Genomic DNA, 15,954 nt, shown 5'->3' with positions numbered 1-15,954 from the left:
TCCTCCCAGGCTCAAAATAGCTGCAAGTGGAGCTATGTTAAGAAAGGGCCATCACAGATCTCCAATTCCTTCTCCATTTTTGGCCAGTGCTGACAACTGCAGGATCAGCTCTTGCCCTGACCAGCCCAGTGCCCCCTGTAGAGGGCAGTGCTGGCCTCAGGGGCTGCCTATGCCCTTCCCTGCCTAGGTAGCCAGCTCCTGCTTTGGCATTGATTCCTGCCCCCTGCTTAGCTTCTGCCTGAGGACCTGGAAGCTGAGATGCCTGCAACAGACATAGCTCAGAGAGGGGCAGCCAGGTCTTGGGGAGAATGAGCCAAAGATGTAAAAACGCCCGGGTGCCCTCGCACCAACTGGCCTGAGGGACACTGCCCTTCAGTACCAGCCCCAGAGAGGACAAGGAGCAGGGGGCTGCAGGCCCGGCTGTTCTTTCACCCCCTCTGTTCCTCTCCACTCCTCCCAAGGGCGTACAAGCTGCCAAGGGATCACCTTGAAGCTACCCATAGAGAGAGAGTATGGGAAGGAGCTTCCTTTTGGAGCCAGACAGGACAGAGTTCAAATCCTGACCCTGCCTCTTCCTAGAGCTGTGACTCTGGATAAGTTACCCACCTGTCTTAGCCTCAGTCTCCTCATTCATAACACCAAGAGGATGGTGCCCTCCGCAGACTGAACAGAATCCTGAGTGTAAAGCCCTCAGCATGGGTTAAGTGTGTGATGAACAGACATAGGGAGTAGCATTTGCCAACCCTGTCTCCTGTGAGGTGGTGGCCTCAGCCCTCGGCTAGCCCAGGTCAGAGGCTCTGCCCTTCCTGCTGGGACCACAGCATCAGCCTTCACTTTGAATGAAGCACGCACCATATTCCCTCCCTAGCCCATCTTCCCTTTGAAGCAACTGTTGGACCCTGCTGCTCTGAGTGTCAAGTAATAATCTAACACTTGTCAGGTTCTGAGAAGCCCTTGTGCCAATGGGAGGGCTTGTCGGGAGTTGGGAGAAACGGGTGGGGCAGGCAGGTAGGTCCCTGGCTCCATGCAGGGAGAAGTCAGACTGACCTGAGTGCCAGTCCTATCTGCCACTCATTAACTGTGTGACCTTGGGCAAATTACTTGCTCTCTCTGGGTTTCTATTTCCCAGCTATAAAATGAGGGAATGATGCTCCCGCTCTGAAGTTGCTGAGAGAGTTGTGTTAGATAAAGCATATGGACTGTTAACCAGCCCCAGCCTCGACTGAGGCCTCCGTGAGGGAAGACCTTACCATCACTGCAGGTGGGCCCCGTGGAAGTCCAGGTCCACCAGAGCGTGACCTCCCTGCTGGGGGCCAGGCCCAAAGAGAATCAGGAAGAGCTATCAGCCCATCCAAGGCAGGAGAAAGAGTCCACTTCTACTCTGTCTTTCCCTGAGCTTTCTGGCAGAAGCCCCTTGCTGGAAAAAGCCTAGGGGTAGAAAGCTTTGCCATCTTGGTCCAGGGAAGCCAGGGTCCAAGTGCTCAGACCGTAGAGCGCCCAGCTTTATTCAGGATCCCAGAAAGAGCTATGGGATCTGGGGGAGCTGGGGATCCCCAGGGGAGCAGTGAACGGGCGGAGCACAGATACCATGTGCGGCTAGGTCAAAGGAAGGGTGTGGGCTTGGATCACACTGACCTGGATTGCAATGCTGACTCATCTGTGTACGTGTTGTGTGACTCCAGGCAGTGATGGCAGGTAGCACGCAGTGAGCGTGCCAGAACAGAGCTCAGCACTATGCACGTGTTATCTCCTTCAATCCTCCCCGTAATCCTGAGATATGGACAGTCTCATGGAAGAGCCCTGAACCCCTAGCCACTGGGCCATATGCCTTGACTCAGCCTGCTTTGCCTCCAGCCCAGAGACGATTATACCAATTGCATGGGGCTATGGAAGAAGTTACAATGAGATAACAAACCTTCAGGACTTGGAAGCTGATATGTGCTCTGCTGGGAGGCTCCCTCCCCTCAGCCCCTCCACAATGCCCACCCTGGCTCTGCCTCTAGGTTCTTTTAACTCCTGTGCTCCAAGAGTACCATTAGCTAGACCTCGGGGAGCAGGGGGTGGCCTGCTGTTCTCCTGCAGGGCCCTTTTCTCCTCAGGGTCCTGCTCCCTTGCTTCCCCACCCTAGCCAGGGTCAGTCTTGCCAACCCACTCCACTCACCCTATTGCCCCATCTCTCTGTACCCAGCTCAAGTGCTCCCTCCTCCAGGCAGCCTTCCCAGACCACTGCCAGACCTAGAGAACTTGCTCTCCCACCTCTCAGGACTCCCAAAGGGGTGGGGACCAGCCTGTCCCTTTGCCCCAGAGTTCCTGGAGGTATTAGGCTTTGTGCTGTCTTGGTGGGTGACCTGATGTGAAAGTTTTGGGAGTCAGAGTCTCTTGTATTCAGGCCCAGCTTGGCCACTTAGTAGCTGGACAGCTGGACCTTGACTTAACCTTCTCTGAGCCTCAGTTTCCCTCTCTGCAAAATCTGACACATCGCCCCAGCTTGTGTAAAGCAATGATGGGCCCGGCTCATGGCAAATGTCAATAGGATGATTGATTTCACTGCTCTCAGCCTGCACTGCCTCATGGGCTTGGGGCTGGCCAGAATGAGGCCAGTTCCTTGCTCTGACTATCTGACCAGGCCTCTACGAGCACTGAGGACCCAGATGGCCCCTGACCACCAGTGGAGAGCTGTGAGCCCGTTACCTACCCTCCTAGGAGTCCAGCACCTGAGGCCTTCCCTCGGAGGCTCATCTGATACATCTGAGCCATCTCCCTCAGGGTCTCTGCCGAGTACAGGCCAACGGGGTTGTTATACTGCCTTGGCTGGCTCGAACCCCGTGGGGCTTTCAGGCTTAGAGAGTCGAGGGCCCCCTTCAGGCTGACCTTGGCCCCCGGGCTGCCCCATGGAGGGCCAGCGCCAGAGGCCTCCGTGTGTGAGGAGAAGACGGAGGTCTGAGAGAAGGAGGAGCTAAAGGTCTGCCCGAGCTCCAGGGTGCCTGGGGTGCCCAGGATGGCCCTCGCCTCGGGGTTGGGACTGGGTGCTGCCAGGCTGCTGTCCGTGTCCAGAGCAGGGTCCTGGCCCAGGGCAGCACCATGCAGGGGAGAGAGAAGAGAGCAGTTAGAGGCCATGCCCATCCCAGCGCTTCTGCGTGAACCTGAAACAGAGGGGTTAGTGCGAGCGCCTAGCAGCCCACCACCCTGGAGCCCGCAGCCCACTGCACGGAGGTCAGGGTTGGGGGATAGAAAGGACACCTGGAAGAGAAGGGTTTTGTCAAAAAGAGCGGGGTGAGGCTCCTGGCCCTGAAGCTGTCATCCACCTGGACAAAATGCAAAGCCCCACACAGAAAGCTAGGCCAAGCCAGCCTGACTGCAGGGCTGGAGGAAAGGGGGTGTGGTCTCAGGGAATTGTGGGGAGACCCCTCCATCCTACATCTGTTCTGCCTTCCCCTGAATGGGGGCACCTGGTGAGCACAGCCCTGCCTCCTGCTCTGCTGACCCCACTCTGCAATGCCCCACACAGCCAGTGAGAGGGGGCCTTCTGGGCTAGTGGTGAACAGGCAGAGTAGAGGGGCAGAGGGGAAACTGGGGAAGGAGGGGGGCTGACATTTGCTTCCTTCAGTCTGCCTCTGCAGCTTCTCCCCAACAGCCCTCTGCCCACTTCCCCAATCTGTCACCCACCCCAGACCCCCGTCATCTTCTTCTTGTCCCCTCTCCCCACCCTGCCCATCACCCACTCTACCCCACTGGACAGACAGGGTCAGTATGAGGTCCTGCAAGGAGGGGTGGAGAGTGGCGGGAGTGTGTAGTCCTGTAAGAGCGGTGGGGTAGGCCTCCCATGCTCTGGGTCCCTCAGGGTTGAGCTGCTTAGAGGGAGCTGGGAAGGGGCCTGGGACCTGCTGGCTGCACCAGCACTTCTGAGTGTGGTATAGGAGCATGCAACTGGGAGGAGAAAGGGACATGGGAGGGAGACAGCCTGTGACACAGGAGAGACCCTGAGGGCCAGCAGGCCCCCCATGCCTGGGAGCTCCTCCTGGGGTGACCAGCTCAAACTGGGGCCTCGGATTTCATGCCACGGTCATGCCCCCTCCCCAGTGCCCTCAGAAGGATGAGGGTCAGAGCCTTCTGGACACTTGTCCCTACTTGGCTGGGAGAATGGTCCCTTTCCTGAAAACACCGCTGCCTAAGTGGATTTCCTGTCAGCCCGCCCATGAGGCCCAGGGTGCTGGCTAAGCACCCAGGCGGGCACCCCTACATGCAGCATTTTATGGGGCTTGAACGCTTCTCCCCGGGGGGTCTGCGCCACCTCCCCGGCATCAGCTGAGGCAGGGGCAGGGCTGGGGCCGGGCTGATCCCCCCGCCTTGCCAGAGTCAGGCCAACCGAGGGTCCGTCAGGCAGACCAGTGGCTGCACTCCGGGAGCCACGGCCCAGAGTGGAGCCTGCTACCCACAGTCAGCACCTACCTTTTGGTGGGGGATCACAGGCGGAGGGGAGTGGATCGGGGGCGCTGCCGTGGAGATGAGAATGGGACGCTTCGACCTGGAAAAACCAGAAATGAAGACAGTTGCCATTGGGTCCAGGAGCTCCTGCCTGAGAAGGACTGGAGAGGGGAGAACATCTGGAACCCAGGGAGCCAGGGCAGAGGCCTGACCAGCATGGAGAAGTCACCGCTCTGGGGTACTTTGCAGCCACGGGCCTCTGCTAGGTCTCAGGGAGGCTGCCTGTGCACAGAGGAAGCAGGCAAGACCCTGGCTTCCAGGCCCGGCTACCCACATACCAGCAGCACCATTATCCACCCTCTCTGAGCCTCATCTGTAAAGTGAGACACAGACATGGCAGGTGCTTGATGACTTGGGCCTGTCCTTCTGGTCCAGAGGCTGTCCTCACTTCCCTGTGCGGTCCGGTAGCACGAGGCTGGGCCCATGCTGGACAGCTCCTCTCCCAGGCCCTTGGTGCCCACACCCAACCTCTGCCCCCTGCTCTGGAGAGCTCCCACCTACTTCTGCAGCGTGAGACTCAGGTTGTAGCTGGCAGACTTGATCTTGTTCTGGGCCTCCAGGTGGGTCATGGTATCTGTGTTGATGCCGTCAATGGCCACCACAAGGTCACCCGGGCTGAGCTGGGACTGGGCGGCCTTGCTGCCCGGTGTGATCTGAGAGGGTAGCAGATGGGGGGTGAACATAAGAAGGGTGACCTGAGGATGGGCCCGTCCTCAGGGAAGAATCACCAGGGATCATCCAGTAGAGGCTTGCCATTTTGTCTTTCATTCACTATGACCACCAAGCCTGCTTCCTTTTCCTGGCACAGAGCTACCACATTTCCTGGTGCTTTGTATCTGAGTGCAGCCATGAGACTAGCTCTGAAATCAAAGCACACCACTTCCAGGCCTGCCCCTAGCAACCATCTTGCCATCCTGCACTCTCTCTGCTTGTCAGCTGACTGGATGCAGAGGACCCAGAGGAGGACAGCCAAGCCACTAACTGGAGGGGACCTGGATCATGGAGTCACTGCTTGGAGGAGAGATGACTAAGGAGCACTGAACTGGATGTTGCATGAATGAGAAATAAACTTCCACTGTGCTAAGAGAACTGGGGGTTGTTTGTTACACCAATTAGCCTACTATAACATCTGCACCTTGAAAACCCATGGCACACTTTCCAGGCTCCAGAAGAATTCAGCAGCTGCTAAGACTCAGCACCACCATAGAGATGCTGCCAGGCCAACAGGCAGGCCAAATGTACCCTCACAAAAGCATCCTAGTGTAAGTGTGTCTTACTCTACTGTGGCAGGTGTGCAGAGAGGGCTGGCAGAGCTGTCAAGCCTGCTTGTGGGAGCAAGGTCAGCTGGGATATGGAGCTCGGTGCTCTGTGGTTGGCTCTATATTTTCCAAAGGGAAGGTGCAGATGTGGAGGCCAGTTCCCAAATCTTGCACTCTAGTGACATTACAGAATGCTAGAGTCTGGGGGCCCTACCCCCAGTGTGATCACACAGAATACCATGAATATGCCACCCCACGAACCCCCCATGCAATGTCAGGAAGACCACACTCCCAGAGACATTACCTGGGATGCTGAGATAGCTCAGATTCCACTCCCAATGACATCATGCACAATGCCAAATTCTGCATGTCCAGCCCCCAGTAGTAGCACCCTGAATGCCATGGTGGCCTCCTATGCAGTGACATACCATGAAATGCAAAATTCTGGAAGGCCTAGTGACATCACCTAAAATAGCTTGTGGGCCAGCCCCTAGTGACATTACATGGAGTGTGATAAAGCTTCACCCCTAAAGGTGTCTCATGGGATGTCGTGGAGACTTTGGCTGCACCCCCTCCTGACATCACATAGAATGATTTTATAACCTGACCCCCATGACATCATGTGGAAGCACGCTGTGACATCACATGGGGTGCCGGGCAGGGCTTGCCTCCAGTGACATCATAGGAAAGAGGAGCCCCTGGGAGTCACCCCCCACCGAGCTGTGCCTAGAGGGTGTCCCTTGGCTTTTCCTCCCCAACATGCCCACCAGCCAGCCCTCCTGGCTTCTCTGGGCACATCCCAGTCACCTTCCTGGCTGTACCCCAAGGACAAGGCTGGCTCCTAATGCTGGCAGAAGCCATTTTCTGGCCAAGGCTTGGGGACCATCCTAGAAGGAGCCCAAAGACGTCCTGGGGACAGTCCCATGCCCTGGGTGCCAGGCCTCGGTGGGCCTCTGGCCAGATTCTGGGCTCTCAGACATGGATGGAAACTTCCTGCCGGGCCCCTCGGAGGGAACTCCCATCCTGACCAGAGCCCTGCAGCCACCAGCCTCCAGCCCATTCCCAGACAGGCTCTACAGGGCGGGCCAGGAGCCACGTGTGTTAACCCAGTGATTAGAGCAAGACCAGGAGAACTCTTGCCAATTGCCGCTGACCCGCCATTTCAGACCCAGGAACTGTGGTACCTTCTTAAACACTGGCCACCTTGTGCCCTGAGCAGCCTCCCCACCGCCCCTGGAATCTGCTGGGATGAGGCCAGGACAATAGAGAAACAAATGCCTTGATTGTCAGGAAGCCACACTGTCCGGTTTGCCAAGTCCCGCCTACTCTCCAGGCTCCCATAGGGGCATCTTGGAAGCGCTCGGGCCATCTCAAAACACACGTCGCCTTTATCCCCAAATCAATGGCCGTACAGAGCCTCTACTAGTGACAGGACTGTGTTGTTTCCTTTGATTTAAGCGGTTAAGCAAAGGATAAAAAACGACAACAAAGAAAAGCAAAACACTTTCTAGGCTGAGAGGGGATTCCTGAGGGCAAACTGAGTTGCCCAGCCAGGCCTGTCCTGCAAGAAAATCACCTTTCCCTACACCTTCTAGCTTCATGTTCAGGCCTCTGCTCTTCTGGGTATTTTATTATAGACACCTTCAAACACAGTAAGGCAGAACTAATTCTACGGGGAGCACCCGAATACCCACCACCGAGGTTCTACTGTAGCATTTCACTCAACTTGCTGGTCAAGTGTCCATCCCTCTCTCCATCCATCAATCCATATTATGTGTGAAGCATTTCAGAGAAAGTAGCAGACGCCAGTGTGCTCCCATTCAGGGTGAATTGCGCAATGCCTCTGCTGTCTTAGTGGACTGCCCACAGGGTTCCCCCACAGCAGGACACCCCCATGCCAGGGCTTCCCGACCCAGGGCTCCCCCAGATGCTTCTAAGCGTCCACAGAGAAGGGGGCCATCAGCCTGCAGCAGGGAGCTCCCAGGCAGGGCAGCCACAGGCCCCAGACAGAGGGGAGGGCCTCATGCCTGCAGAGGTGATGCCTGCCAGGCAGGACCAGAGCTGTGTCCAGGAGATCATGGATTAAGTGTGAACAAGGACACCAGAATGACATCCAAAAGAGGCTGGGGCCAGCTCAGCTGGGGCAAACCACGGGGCCATCTGGAATGCCCTCCCTTCCGAGCTGTCTTATTTCTCCCTCAGGCATGGGTTAGCTAACATCATACCTTCCCACAGGGCTCCCACCTTCCCCTTGCCTGGCCCTGGCTGGCTCCCCCACATCCTCAGGTATAGACTGAGATGATCCTTTTCCCAGGGAAGAGCCCAGGCTCCCCCAGGCTTGGTCAACAGCCAAACCCCCTGAGGAATTTGCCACCAAGCTGGCTCCAGCCTGCCCCTGGCGCCTCTCCTTGCACCTGTGTGTGCTCATCAGGGCTCAGCTGGCCCGACCTTTGGCTGCCCTGAGCAGGGTTCAAGACCCCTCGGGCTGGTGGGGTGGAGGATGCTATAATCCTCTTGCAGGGAGGCGCTCTGCTAGTTCTGCCCAGGTCTCCCTAGAGAAGGAGGCAGGGACTCTAAGGAAGTTGCCCCTCAGCTCTGCCCAAGGGCCGTCAGACCCCTCCCCGCTCTGCAGGAGCAGCCTGCCTGGCAGAAGGTTGCGGCCACCCTTGAACACTTGCCCAGAGCCCAGGGCTTGTGAAGAGTGCAGTCTAGGTGTGAGGTACCCATGTACCTCTTGTCTGACTCCCTAGCCCCCTCCCTCTGCTTTCCTTGTCCCAGAAAAGACCCAAAGCTCCTAAATCCTTGGAGGATTTTTTTTTTTTCTTTAAAGTCTTTCTAGCCCCTTTGGAGCATTTGAAAAACTCTTTGTAATGATTGTTTCATTCCACTTTTCACCTTCTCTAGTCACCAGCCACCTCTCAACAGGGAACCCAGCCATGGGCAGAGCTCCAGGACCGAGGTCCTGTCTCAGAAGCCCCTAAGGCAGGCTCTAGGTGTTTGGGGGCCAAGATCGCCACCTAGCCCACCCTCCTTGCTGGGCCATGGTTTAGGGCACCCCAGAGGGGGCACAGGGATAGCTGGTGCCAAGGGGCAGCTGTGGCCCCCGTGACCTTCGGGTGCCTGGGGGGAAGCAGTAGAGCAAAGACCATGGACTGTAGTCTGAGCCAGACCTGAGGTTGCAGTGCCAGCCTCCATGACCTCTGTGTAAAGACAGCAATGATGCCTTTCTCCCGGGATTGTGGTGAGGATTTCATCATTAAATAGGGCATTATACAAAGACAGTGCAGAGCTGAGACAATTTCAGGGAAGCTCCCAACCGAGGAGGTGCAAGTGCTGTCCCTGACCCCTTCCCCTGGGAAGTGCCAGGGGTTGGAGTCTGGGAGGCTGCAGCCCCCACCTCCAGAGGAAACAAGATCTGGAGCTGGCAGAGGGTGGTGTGTGAAGGGCCAGCCCTGACTGATCAGTCCTGAGCCAGCCTCCTGTCCCTAGAGGGGCCTGAGCATCAGCTGGAGGGGAGAGAAGTTCTGTCCAGGGTCCCAGGGAAGCAAGGCACCGGCTGGGGCTCAGGCACACCCATGCCCTTGGCTCCTATTTCCCCAGCTCCCTGGCAGCAGAGGGGGCCACTGGGCTCCGCAGAAGGTCCCGGCCATCACTCCTAGTGCTTAAAGCCAGACAGGCCCCTGACTTCCTTTCCCTCTAGACCTGCCAGTGTAGGTGCGGCAAGGGATGGGAGGCAAGGGCAGGCTGTGGGTGCTGTGGGCTGTGCAGCTTCCAGCATCTCCTCCTGACCTTCCCAGGCTGACATCCCAGGGGATTTCCAGGGAGCCCTAAGTGCATTTTACATTGTGTGATTAAATTACTGTCATGCCATGCTCTGTTCCCTTCCCATCTGGCCTCCCCTGGGGCCTTGCTCCATCCCTCGCCCTCTCACTGGAAGCTTCTGTCTTCCCATGGCCCCTCTCTCCAACCCCACCCTGGCTGATAAAAAAGCCAGAATCTTATCTATGCTCAAAAAGCCTCTCCTTACACAGAGGACTTTTAGGGCAGTGAAAATACTCTCTGTGATATTATAATGTTGGATACATGTCATAATACATTGGTTCAAAACCATAGAACGTACACACCAAGCGTGAACACTAATGTAAACTATGGGTAATAATGATGTGCCAGTGTAGCTTCATCAGTTATAACAAATGTACACTCTGGAGGGGGACGTTGGTAATGCGGGAGGCTGTGCATGCATGGGGGCGGGGGGGTTATGAGAAATCCCTTTATCTTCCTCTCAACGTTGCTGTGAACCTAAAACTGCTCTAAAAAAGTTGTCTTAAAAAAAAAAGCCTTAGCTGCTCCAACCGGCTCCTGCCATGTTTCTCTCCTTTTCTTCACCACCAGGCATTTCCAAGAAGTGACCAGCACGTCTGGCCTCTACAGTCTCCCATCCCTCTCACATCAGCCATCTGACTTTGGCCCCCACCACTCCACACATACCAATGACTTCCCTGTGCCAAAGCCAGGGGTCACTGGCCCCCTCTCTAGCTGACCACACCCTTCCCTGGTCTTCTGAGTCTCTTTCTTCTCCTCTTGTCCCCCAGTTCTAGGTCCTGGATGTCAAAGTCTGCTTCATGCCACTTAGAATGGTTCCTGGGAAGAGGTGGATCCCGGCTTCAAAGGGGTGGAGAAGCTGTGTTTGGGAATGGAAGGGCCCTGGGTGGGGGCCTTTCAATCATGGCTAGCCCCTGGACAAGAGGGAGATTCAGGGAACTGGGGAGCTATCTCCCAGGCAGGACAGCTGCCCCAGCAGGCCCAGCAGACATCACCCAGGAAGCCCTGCCCTCCTCGCACTTGCTGCCGTCTCACAACGCCTTCAGCCCGAGGAGCCCCCAGGGACTGCCAGTGAAGTTGCCCTTGTCCTATGTCCCAGCCCAGGACCTCAGAAGACCCGCTCCCCAGGACCCAGCCAGCCTCATGCCCACTCACTTCAGGGACCTCCCGGGGTCAGGAACAGCTCTGTGCACCAGGGAGAAGAAGCATGCTGGGAGAGGGCCTGGCCTGGGAACCTCTAAGGATGTATTCCCCAGCGGTGGGCCACTGTCTGGTTATCTTCCCCATTCGTTCATTCGGGAGCCAGCCCTGCAGCAGCCCTCCAGAGGCTTGCCTGACCTTCAGCATGGCTATAAACAACACTTGCTGTCAGCACTGCTAGGCGCTGCCCAAGAAACAGTACCATGGCCTCAAAATTCCAGGAATCGCCGGTGCAGCTGCCCCAGAATAATCTCAGCCTGTCCCTCTTCCCCTCCCAGGGACCCTCTGTCCTCTGCGTCGCCACCATAGCCAGGAGAGTCTGACAAATACTGGAACCGAGAACAGCAAAGGGGCAGAGGTGAGCCTGCTGGGCCTGTGGGTAAGGCCGTAAGGAGTAGAGGCCTTGGAGCAGAGAGGCAGGACCCCCCTGGGCCCAGGCTCAGTGCCACCACTCCCCCATCCTCACAAGCAGCCCATGTGGAAAAATAGGTGTATTTTCATAAGTGCACATTAGAAAGAACTCTCACGTGTACTTTTACCGACATACCATCCCCATTTTGCAGATGAGAAAACTGAGGCTGAGCAGGTGAACTGACTTTTCTAAGGTGACACAGCTGTGAGTAGCAGAGCCAAACAAAAGCATACGTCACCGCCATAAAGTCAAGGGCTGCAACTCGTGAGCCAAGAGGCAAGGCCCCAGACCGTGGCCCTGGCCTCCGGCCTAGCTGCCCTGACAGGGGTGGGGGCTGGGCCTTTGGAACCTTCCCTCTTCGGCTGCTCCCACCCCTCCCCCACTTCCTGGAGGACTGGCTGGGATTGGGGGAGGGTGGGGGTGGGAGGGCAGCTCATGTTGCAGGCCCAGCCACACCTGTCCAGGATAAATAAAGGCATTTCCCCTCCACCCTCCGAGTCTCCCTCCTGAACCCATTTCTCTGTGGGTCCTCAGGCTGAGACCCACCGAAGAGAGGACTTGAGGGGCTGTTACTGCCCCAAGGTTGATTCTGTGGGGCTGGTGGGCAGGGTGGGGTGGGTACAGGGGCTACCACCCAGGCTGCACGTGGCCAGCCTTCTTACAGGAGGAGCTGCAGCACACGGGATGGGCCCCAGGCAGTGCTTTTCTACTAGCCCCTAGCCACAGGGTGAGGAAGCAGGCATGGGGTTACCAAGGTCCCAGGAGCGCAGGAGCAAGTTGGAGCCTCAGTTTGCCCGGCTCTGAAGTGAGATGCCAATCCCAGACCTGCCTGCCTGACCACCTGCCTCAGGGTTACAGTGTGTGTGCCCAGGGGTGCCGGCCCCTGCTGAGAACGAGCCGGCTCTGCCTTTGCTAGTCCCCCCGCCGCAATACGCCACTACTGCCCTGTCGCAAAGACTCGGGCCAGGACATCTACTGGCCCTCTGTGGGAAGCAGGTCAGGGCTGCAGTGGATTCTTCCAGAGAGCTCTGGCCTTGCATCCCCTTAAGGGAGAAGTTCCTGGTGCAGAAGGACCTCGAGCACCCCAGCAGGAAATACCACAGCCCTGTTGGGAGGGCAGGGCTAGTGTCCCGAGGCCTGCCTGGTCAGCAGCGCTGAGCCTGGGACGCCCGAGCCCAGGGTATCAGCAGCACACCAGAGGACTTATCAAGAGGCTCCAAGCCCTGGGAAGGCCCCAGCACCCAGTCCAGCTGGTTCCATGGCCTCGGTGATTTGGGGGCACGCCCCTGAAGGAAGTTGAGAGGCCCATCCCCTGATGCCCTGCCTGAGCTGCGTGTTCTATTTTTAAAAGTCCCCCCTAGTCGTTGGCTCTAGTGCATCCCAATACACCCCCTGCCTACAGTGAGGACATTCTTCCTGCTGTCTAGCTTAAGGCCTCTGTGCTGCAATTTAAGCCCTGGGCTGTCTGGGGCCAGGTGGTGCATAGACCCCGGATGAAGTCATCAGCTATCCTGGGTGCCACTGAGCCAGGAGGCTAATTTCCACCAGCAGGGATGGGGCTGGGAGCAGCAGGAGGAGGCCTTGAGGATAGTGGGGCTGGGGGAGAGCTAGGCTCAGTCCCAGGTGTGGGAAGCTGGTGGACCCATGAGAGTGAGGGTGGAGGGTCCTGCCTTGTACAGGGAGGAGACCTGTAACCAGGGGGGTGGGGAGCTGTGTAGGGTTCTGAGGGCAGAGGGGGTGTGTCTGCTGGGTCTCAAATGCCCCTGTGTCACCATATCATCAGACTGAGTGTGTAAGTCTCTGGGTGCCCTTCTAATATGGGACCCTGGGGTCTCCAGGGCAGTGGGTCTGGAGACTCAGGTTGGAATAAGCCAGACCTCCAGCAGGATGGTGGCCAAGGCCTTCTCCCTGGACTAGAGCCAGGCCAGCACCCCAGAGGAGTTGTGAGGCTGTTGTGAAGCTATTGCTGTCGTGAGGCCCCCATAACACCCCTGAGTGGGGCTTTCCATCTTAGGGTCCCCCCAAGTGTCCACATTTGGTTGCACAGCCAGGACTGTGCCTCCAGTGGGGACACTGGCTCCCTGCCACCTCTGCCAAGTGCCTTTCAGGCCTTCCCTGGCTGCCCACCTCAGTGCCTCCCCACCACCCTCCCCGTCCCACCCTCAGGCCCAAGGCAAGTCTCCATGCCCTGGAGAAGAAACTGTCTCCCTGTCTCCAGGTGAGCAGTGACCCAGACACCCCTGCCCATCCATCACCCTCCAGTGACAGCCTGGGGCCTCAGCCTGCCCCCTTGTGCCCACACCAGCACTGCTGGGGCTCAGTCTCAGCATACCCCACCAGGCAGGGCTTGTCTTTGCCCTGGCACCTTTCACAGTCCACCCTGAGCCTTGAGGCCTTCAGCGCCCCTCTGCTGGACTTCCCTTTACTTGATAAGTGTTGCCTGAGCACCTACTATGTCCTAGGTACTGGTCTAGGTGCCAGGGACACAGCAGTGTTTAAAACAAAGTCCCTTCTCACAGACCACTTCCTCTCAAACAGATCTAGCTTCTTGCTTCTCTGGACTTCAGTGTCTCCAGCTGGGCAATAGAGTTACTCAGACAATCTCCAAAGATCTGTGACATTCCCATCAGGCAGTGCCATTCCCTGATCACAGACACTGCAGAACACACAGGCCATTTCCCCAGGTGAGCATGGCGAACCAGACTTGAGACAGGCAGGCAGAGCAGAGCAGCTGTAGGTGAATGGCTAGGGCCTCCAGCAAGCGAGGAAGGCCCAGCTCCACGAAGCCAGCCAGTGTGAGGTCCCACAGCAGCCCCAGGAAGGCAGGGGTAGAAGGGGGCTGTTATCTCAGGTCTGGGATGGAGTGGATGCAGGAGACCGGTTACCAGCCCAGCCCAGCTCCGAGCCCTGATAGCAGGGCAGCCAAGGTCAGCAGTCTGTACATCTAATCATCTGCCCACCTGTCACCTGACCTCTCCATGCTAGGAGTGCTCTTTCCCCAAAGCAGCTGCCCACTTCCAGGCTTGGGGGGTACCCTGAGCCCGCCCTCCCAGAGAAAGGCTTAGGAAGGCCCTGTACTTTCTGTCTACCTGCCTGCCTGGCTTGCAAACTTGGCATTGCTTTCTCTGCTCAAAACACCAGCCGCTTGCCCATGTTTCATACTCATAATAGGCCAGCCAACGAGGGTGGGCAACAGCTGTGGCCAAGACCAGGGGCCTGTGGCCGGCAGTATCCAGTTGAGTCCAGTCCCACCCCCAGACCAGGGAAGTGTGCTCTGCTTTCCAAGAGCCTCAGGGAGGACAGACAGATGGACGGATGGACTCACACACCCTCCATTGAGCATGCCCCGCCCCTGCGGGTTCTAGGCTGTGGGCCGTGCACACTCACCCGGGAGATGGTGAGTGGCATGTTGAAGTCCTTGCCCCCCTGCAGACGGAAGCCCCAGGGCCCAGGCCCGGTCAGGGTCACGCTGTAAGACATGCCGGTGCTGACAGCGGCGACCTCTGCGGATGAAGGGAGAAGAGTAGAGTGAGAGGACCCTCACGCACCCTGCCTCCCCAGCCCGTACCTCGGCCCCTGCCCCCGACCCCCGGCCTTGCCTGCTCCGTCCCTTTCTGCCTGGCCGGGCTGTGTGCAGCTCCTGAGAGGCTCCTAAGAATAGCTGGGAACGAATGCCATCGACACTGATATCTGCCCTCCACTGAGCCCATAAATGGATTGTAACCCTACACTGTGCCCGCCCGCCCTCCGCCTCCCAGCGGGTCCACTGTGACTCACAAGGCTAATATAGCCCCTGGGGAGGGGTGTCCGGCACCCAGCACCCCCCAGGGGGCAGGAGAGGGGCCTGGCCAGGTTACTGATAATGCTCTGCCCCCCTGCTCTCCTCTCCTTGCTCCCTCCGACCTCTGGAGAGCCCAGACTGCCCAGCTGCCCTCTCTGCCTGGCTGTACCCACCCCCTTGCCCAGAAGACCGTGGCTGAGCTCCCTTGGCCAGGGGCTTTGTGACTTGGGTCTTTGCTGCCCTGTGTTCCCCGGTGAGGGCCCTGAAGTTGCCTCTTATCCTCATGGTGGCCCAAGATAAGGGATAACTTCAGGGCCCAGAATTGTCCAACCATAAAAACAATCATAATAATAGCAGCAGCTCTGGGCATGGCCAAGCTCAGCTCTGGTCCCTTCACGCCATTATCTCCTCAGATCCTGAGAGGCTGCCACTTGTCCCGCTCAGAGAGGTTAAGTAACTTTCCCAAGGTCACACAGGTAGTAGACCCAAGCCATACTGGAGTCTGAGCTCATTCCTATGGGGGCTCGTGCCAGATAACGGGCTGCAGGTGGTGGCAGGCACCTCCTGATACCCAAAGCTGGCAGTGGGGGGCCCCTGCCTGCACCCTCAGCGCAGGGTCTGAAAGCAGGTCTGGGGCAGGCCCCCACCCTCCAGACCCTCTGGGGCCCAGCAGTTATTCCTGGCTCTCCTGTCTCATTTGTGCTCTGAAAACTTGACAGCAGCATGGAAAGCTCCAGCTGCCAGTGTTGCATGCCAGGCCCCAGTGCCCTTTGCACCGGAATGGCAGGGGGCAGGGAGGAGGGGAGGAGAGGCCATTTGCTCAGCTGCTGGGACAAGGGGCCAGAAGGGGCTGGGAGGGGAAAATGTGTGTGTTGTGGTCAGTCCATAACCCGGAGACAGTATGTTCTGGATGGGGGCCTAGGCCCCTCGGGACTCCTGCCAGTGTGGTCTTTGAGCCAAGATACCTCCAGAAGCCCTTCCTCAGAAGAGACCTC

General features: G+C 57.8%; 1 protein-coding gene across 6 annotated transcripts in view; it reads right to left on the bottom strand.

The window, feature by feature from the left end:
- Positions 1–14,930, bottom strand: part of LDB3 (LIM domain binding 3) — a 59,791-nt gene extending 44,861 nt beyond the window's left edge. For all 6 annotated transcript variants that reach the window (XM_082406749.1, XM_082406751.1, XM_082406750.1 and 3 more), the window contains exons 1-4: positions 14,778–14,930; positions 14,566–14,681; positions 4,987–5,138; positions 4,450–4,525 (exon numbers count right to left, since the gene is read on the bottom strand). In XM_082406749.1, coding sequence (XP_082262875.1) covers positions 4,450–4,525; positions 4,987–5,138; positions 14,566–14,658 — 321 coding nt within the window. In that variant the 5' untranslated portion in view covers positions 14,659–14,681; positions 14,778–14,930. The remainder of the gene's footprint in view (positions 1–4,449; positions 4,526–4,986; positions 5,139–14,565; positions 14,682–14,777) is intronic.
- Between the last annotated feature and the right edge of the window lie 1,024 nt (positions 14,931–15,954).

This window comes from Balaenoptera borealis (assembly GCF_965194805.1).
Source record: "Balaenoptera borealis genome assembly, chromosome: 10".
In the NCBI taxonomy this organism is placed as follows: domain Eukaryota; kingdom Metazoa; phylum Chordata; class Mammalia; order Artiodactyla; family Balaenopteridae; genus Balaenoptera; species Balaenoptera borealis.
This window is presented reverse-complemented; position numbering and strand designations above follow the sequence as displayed.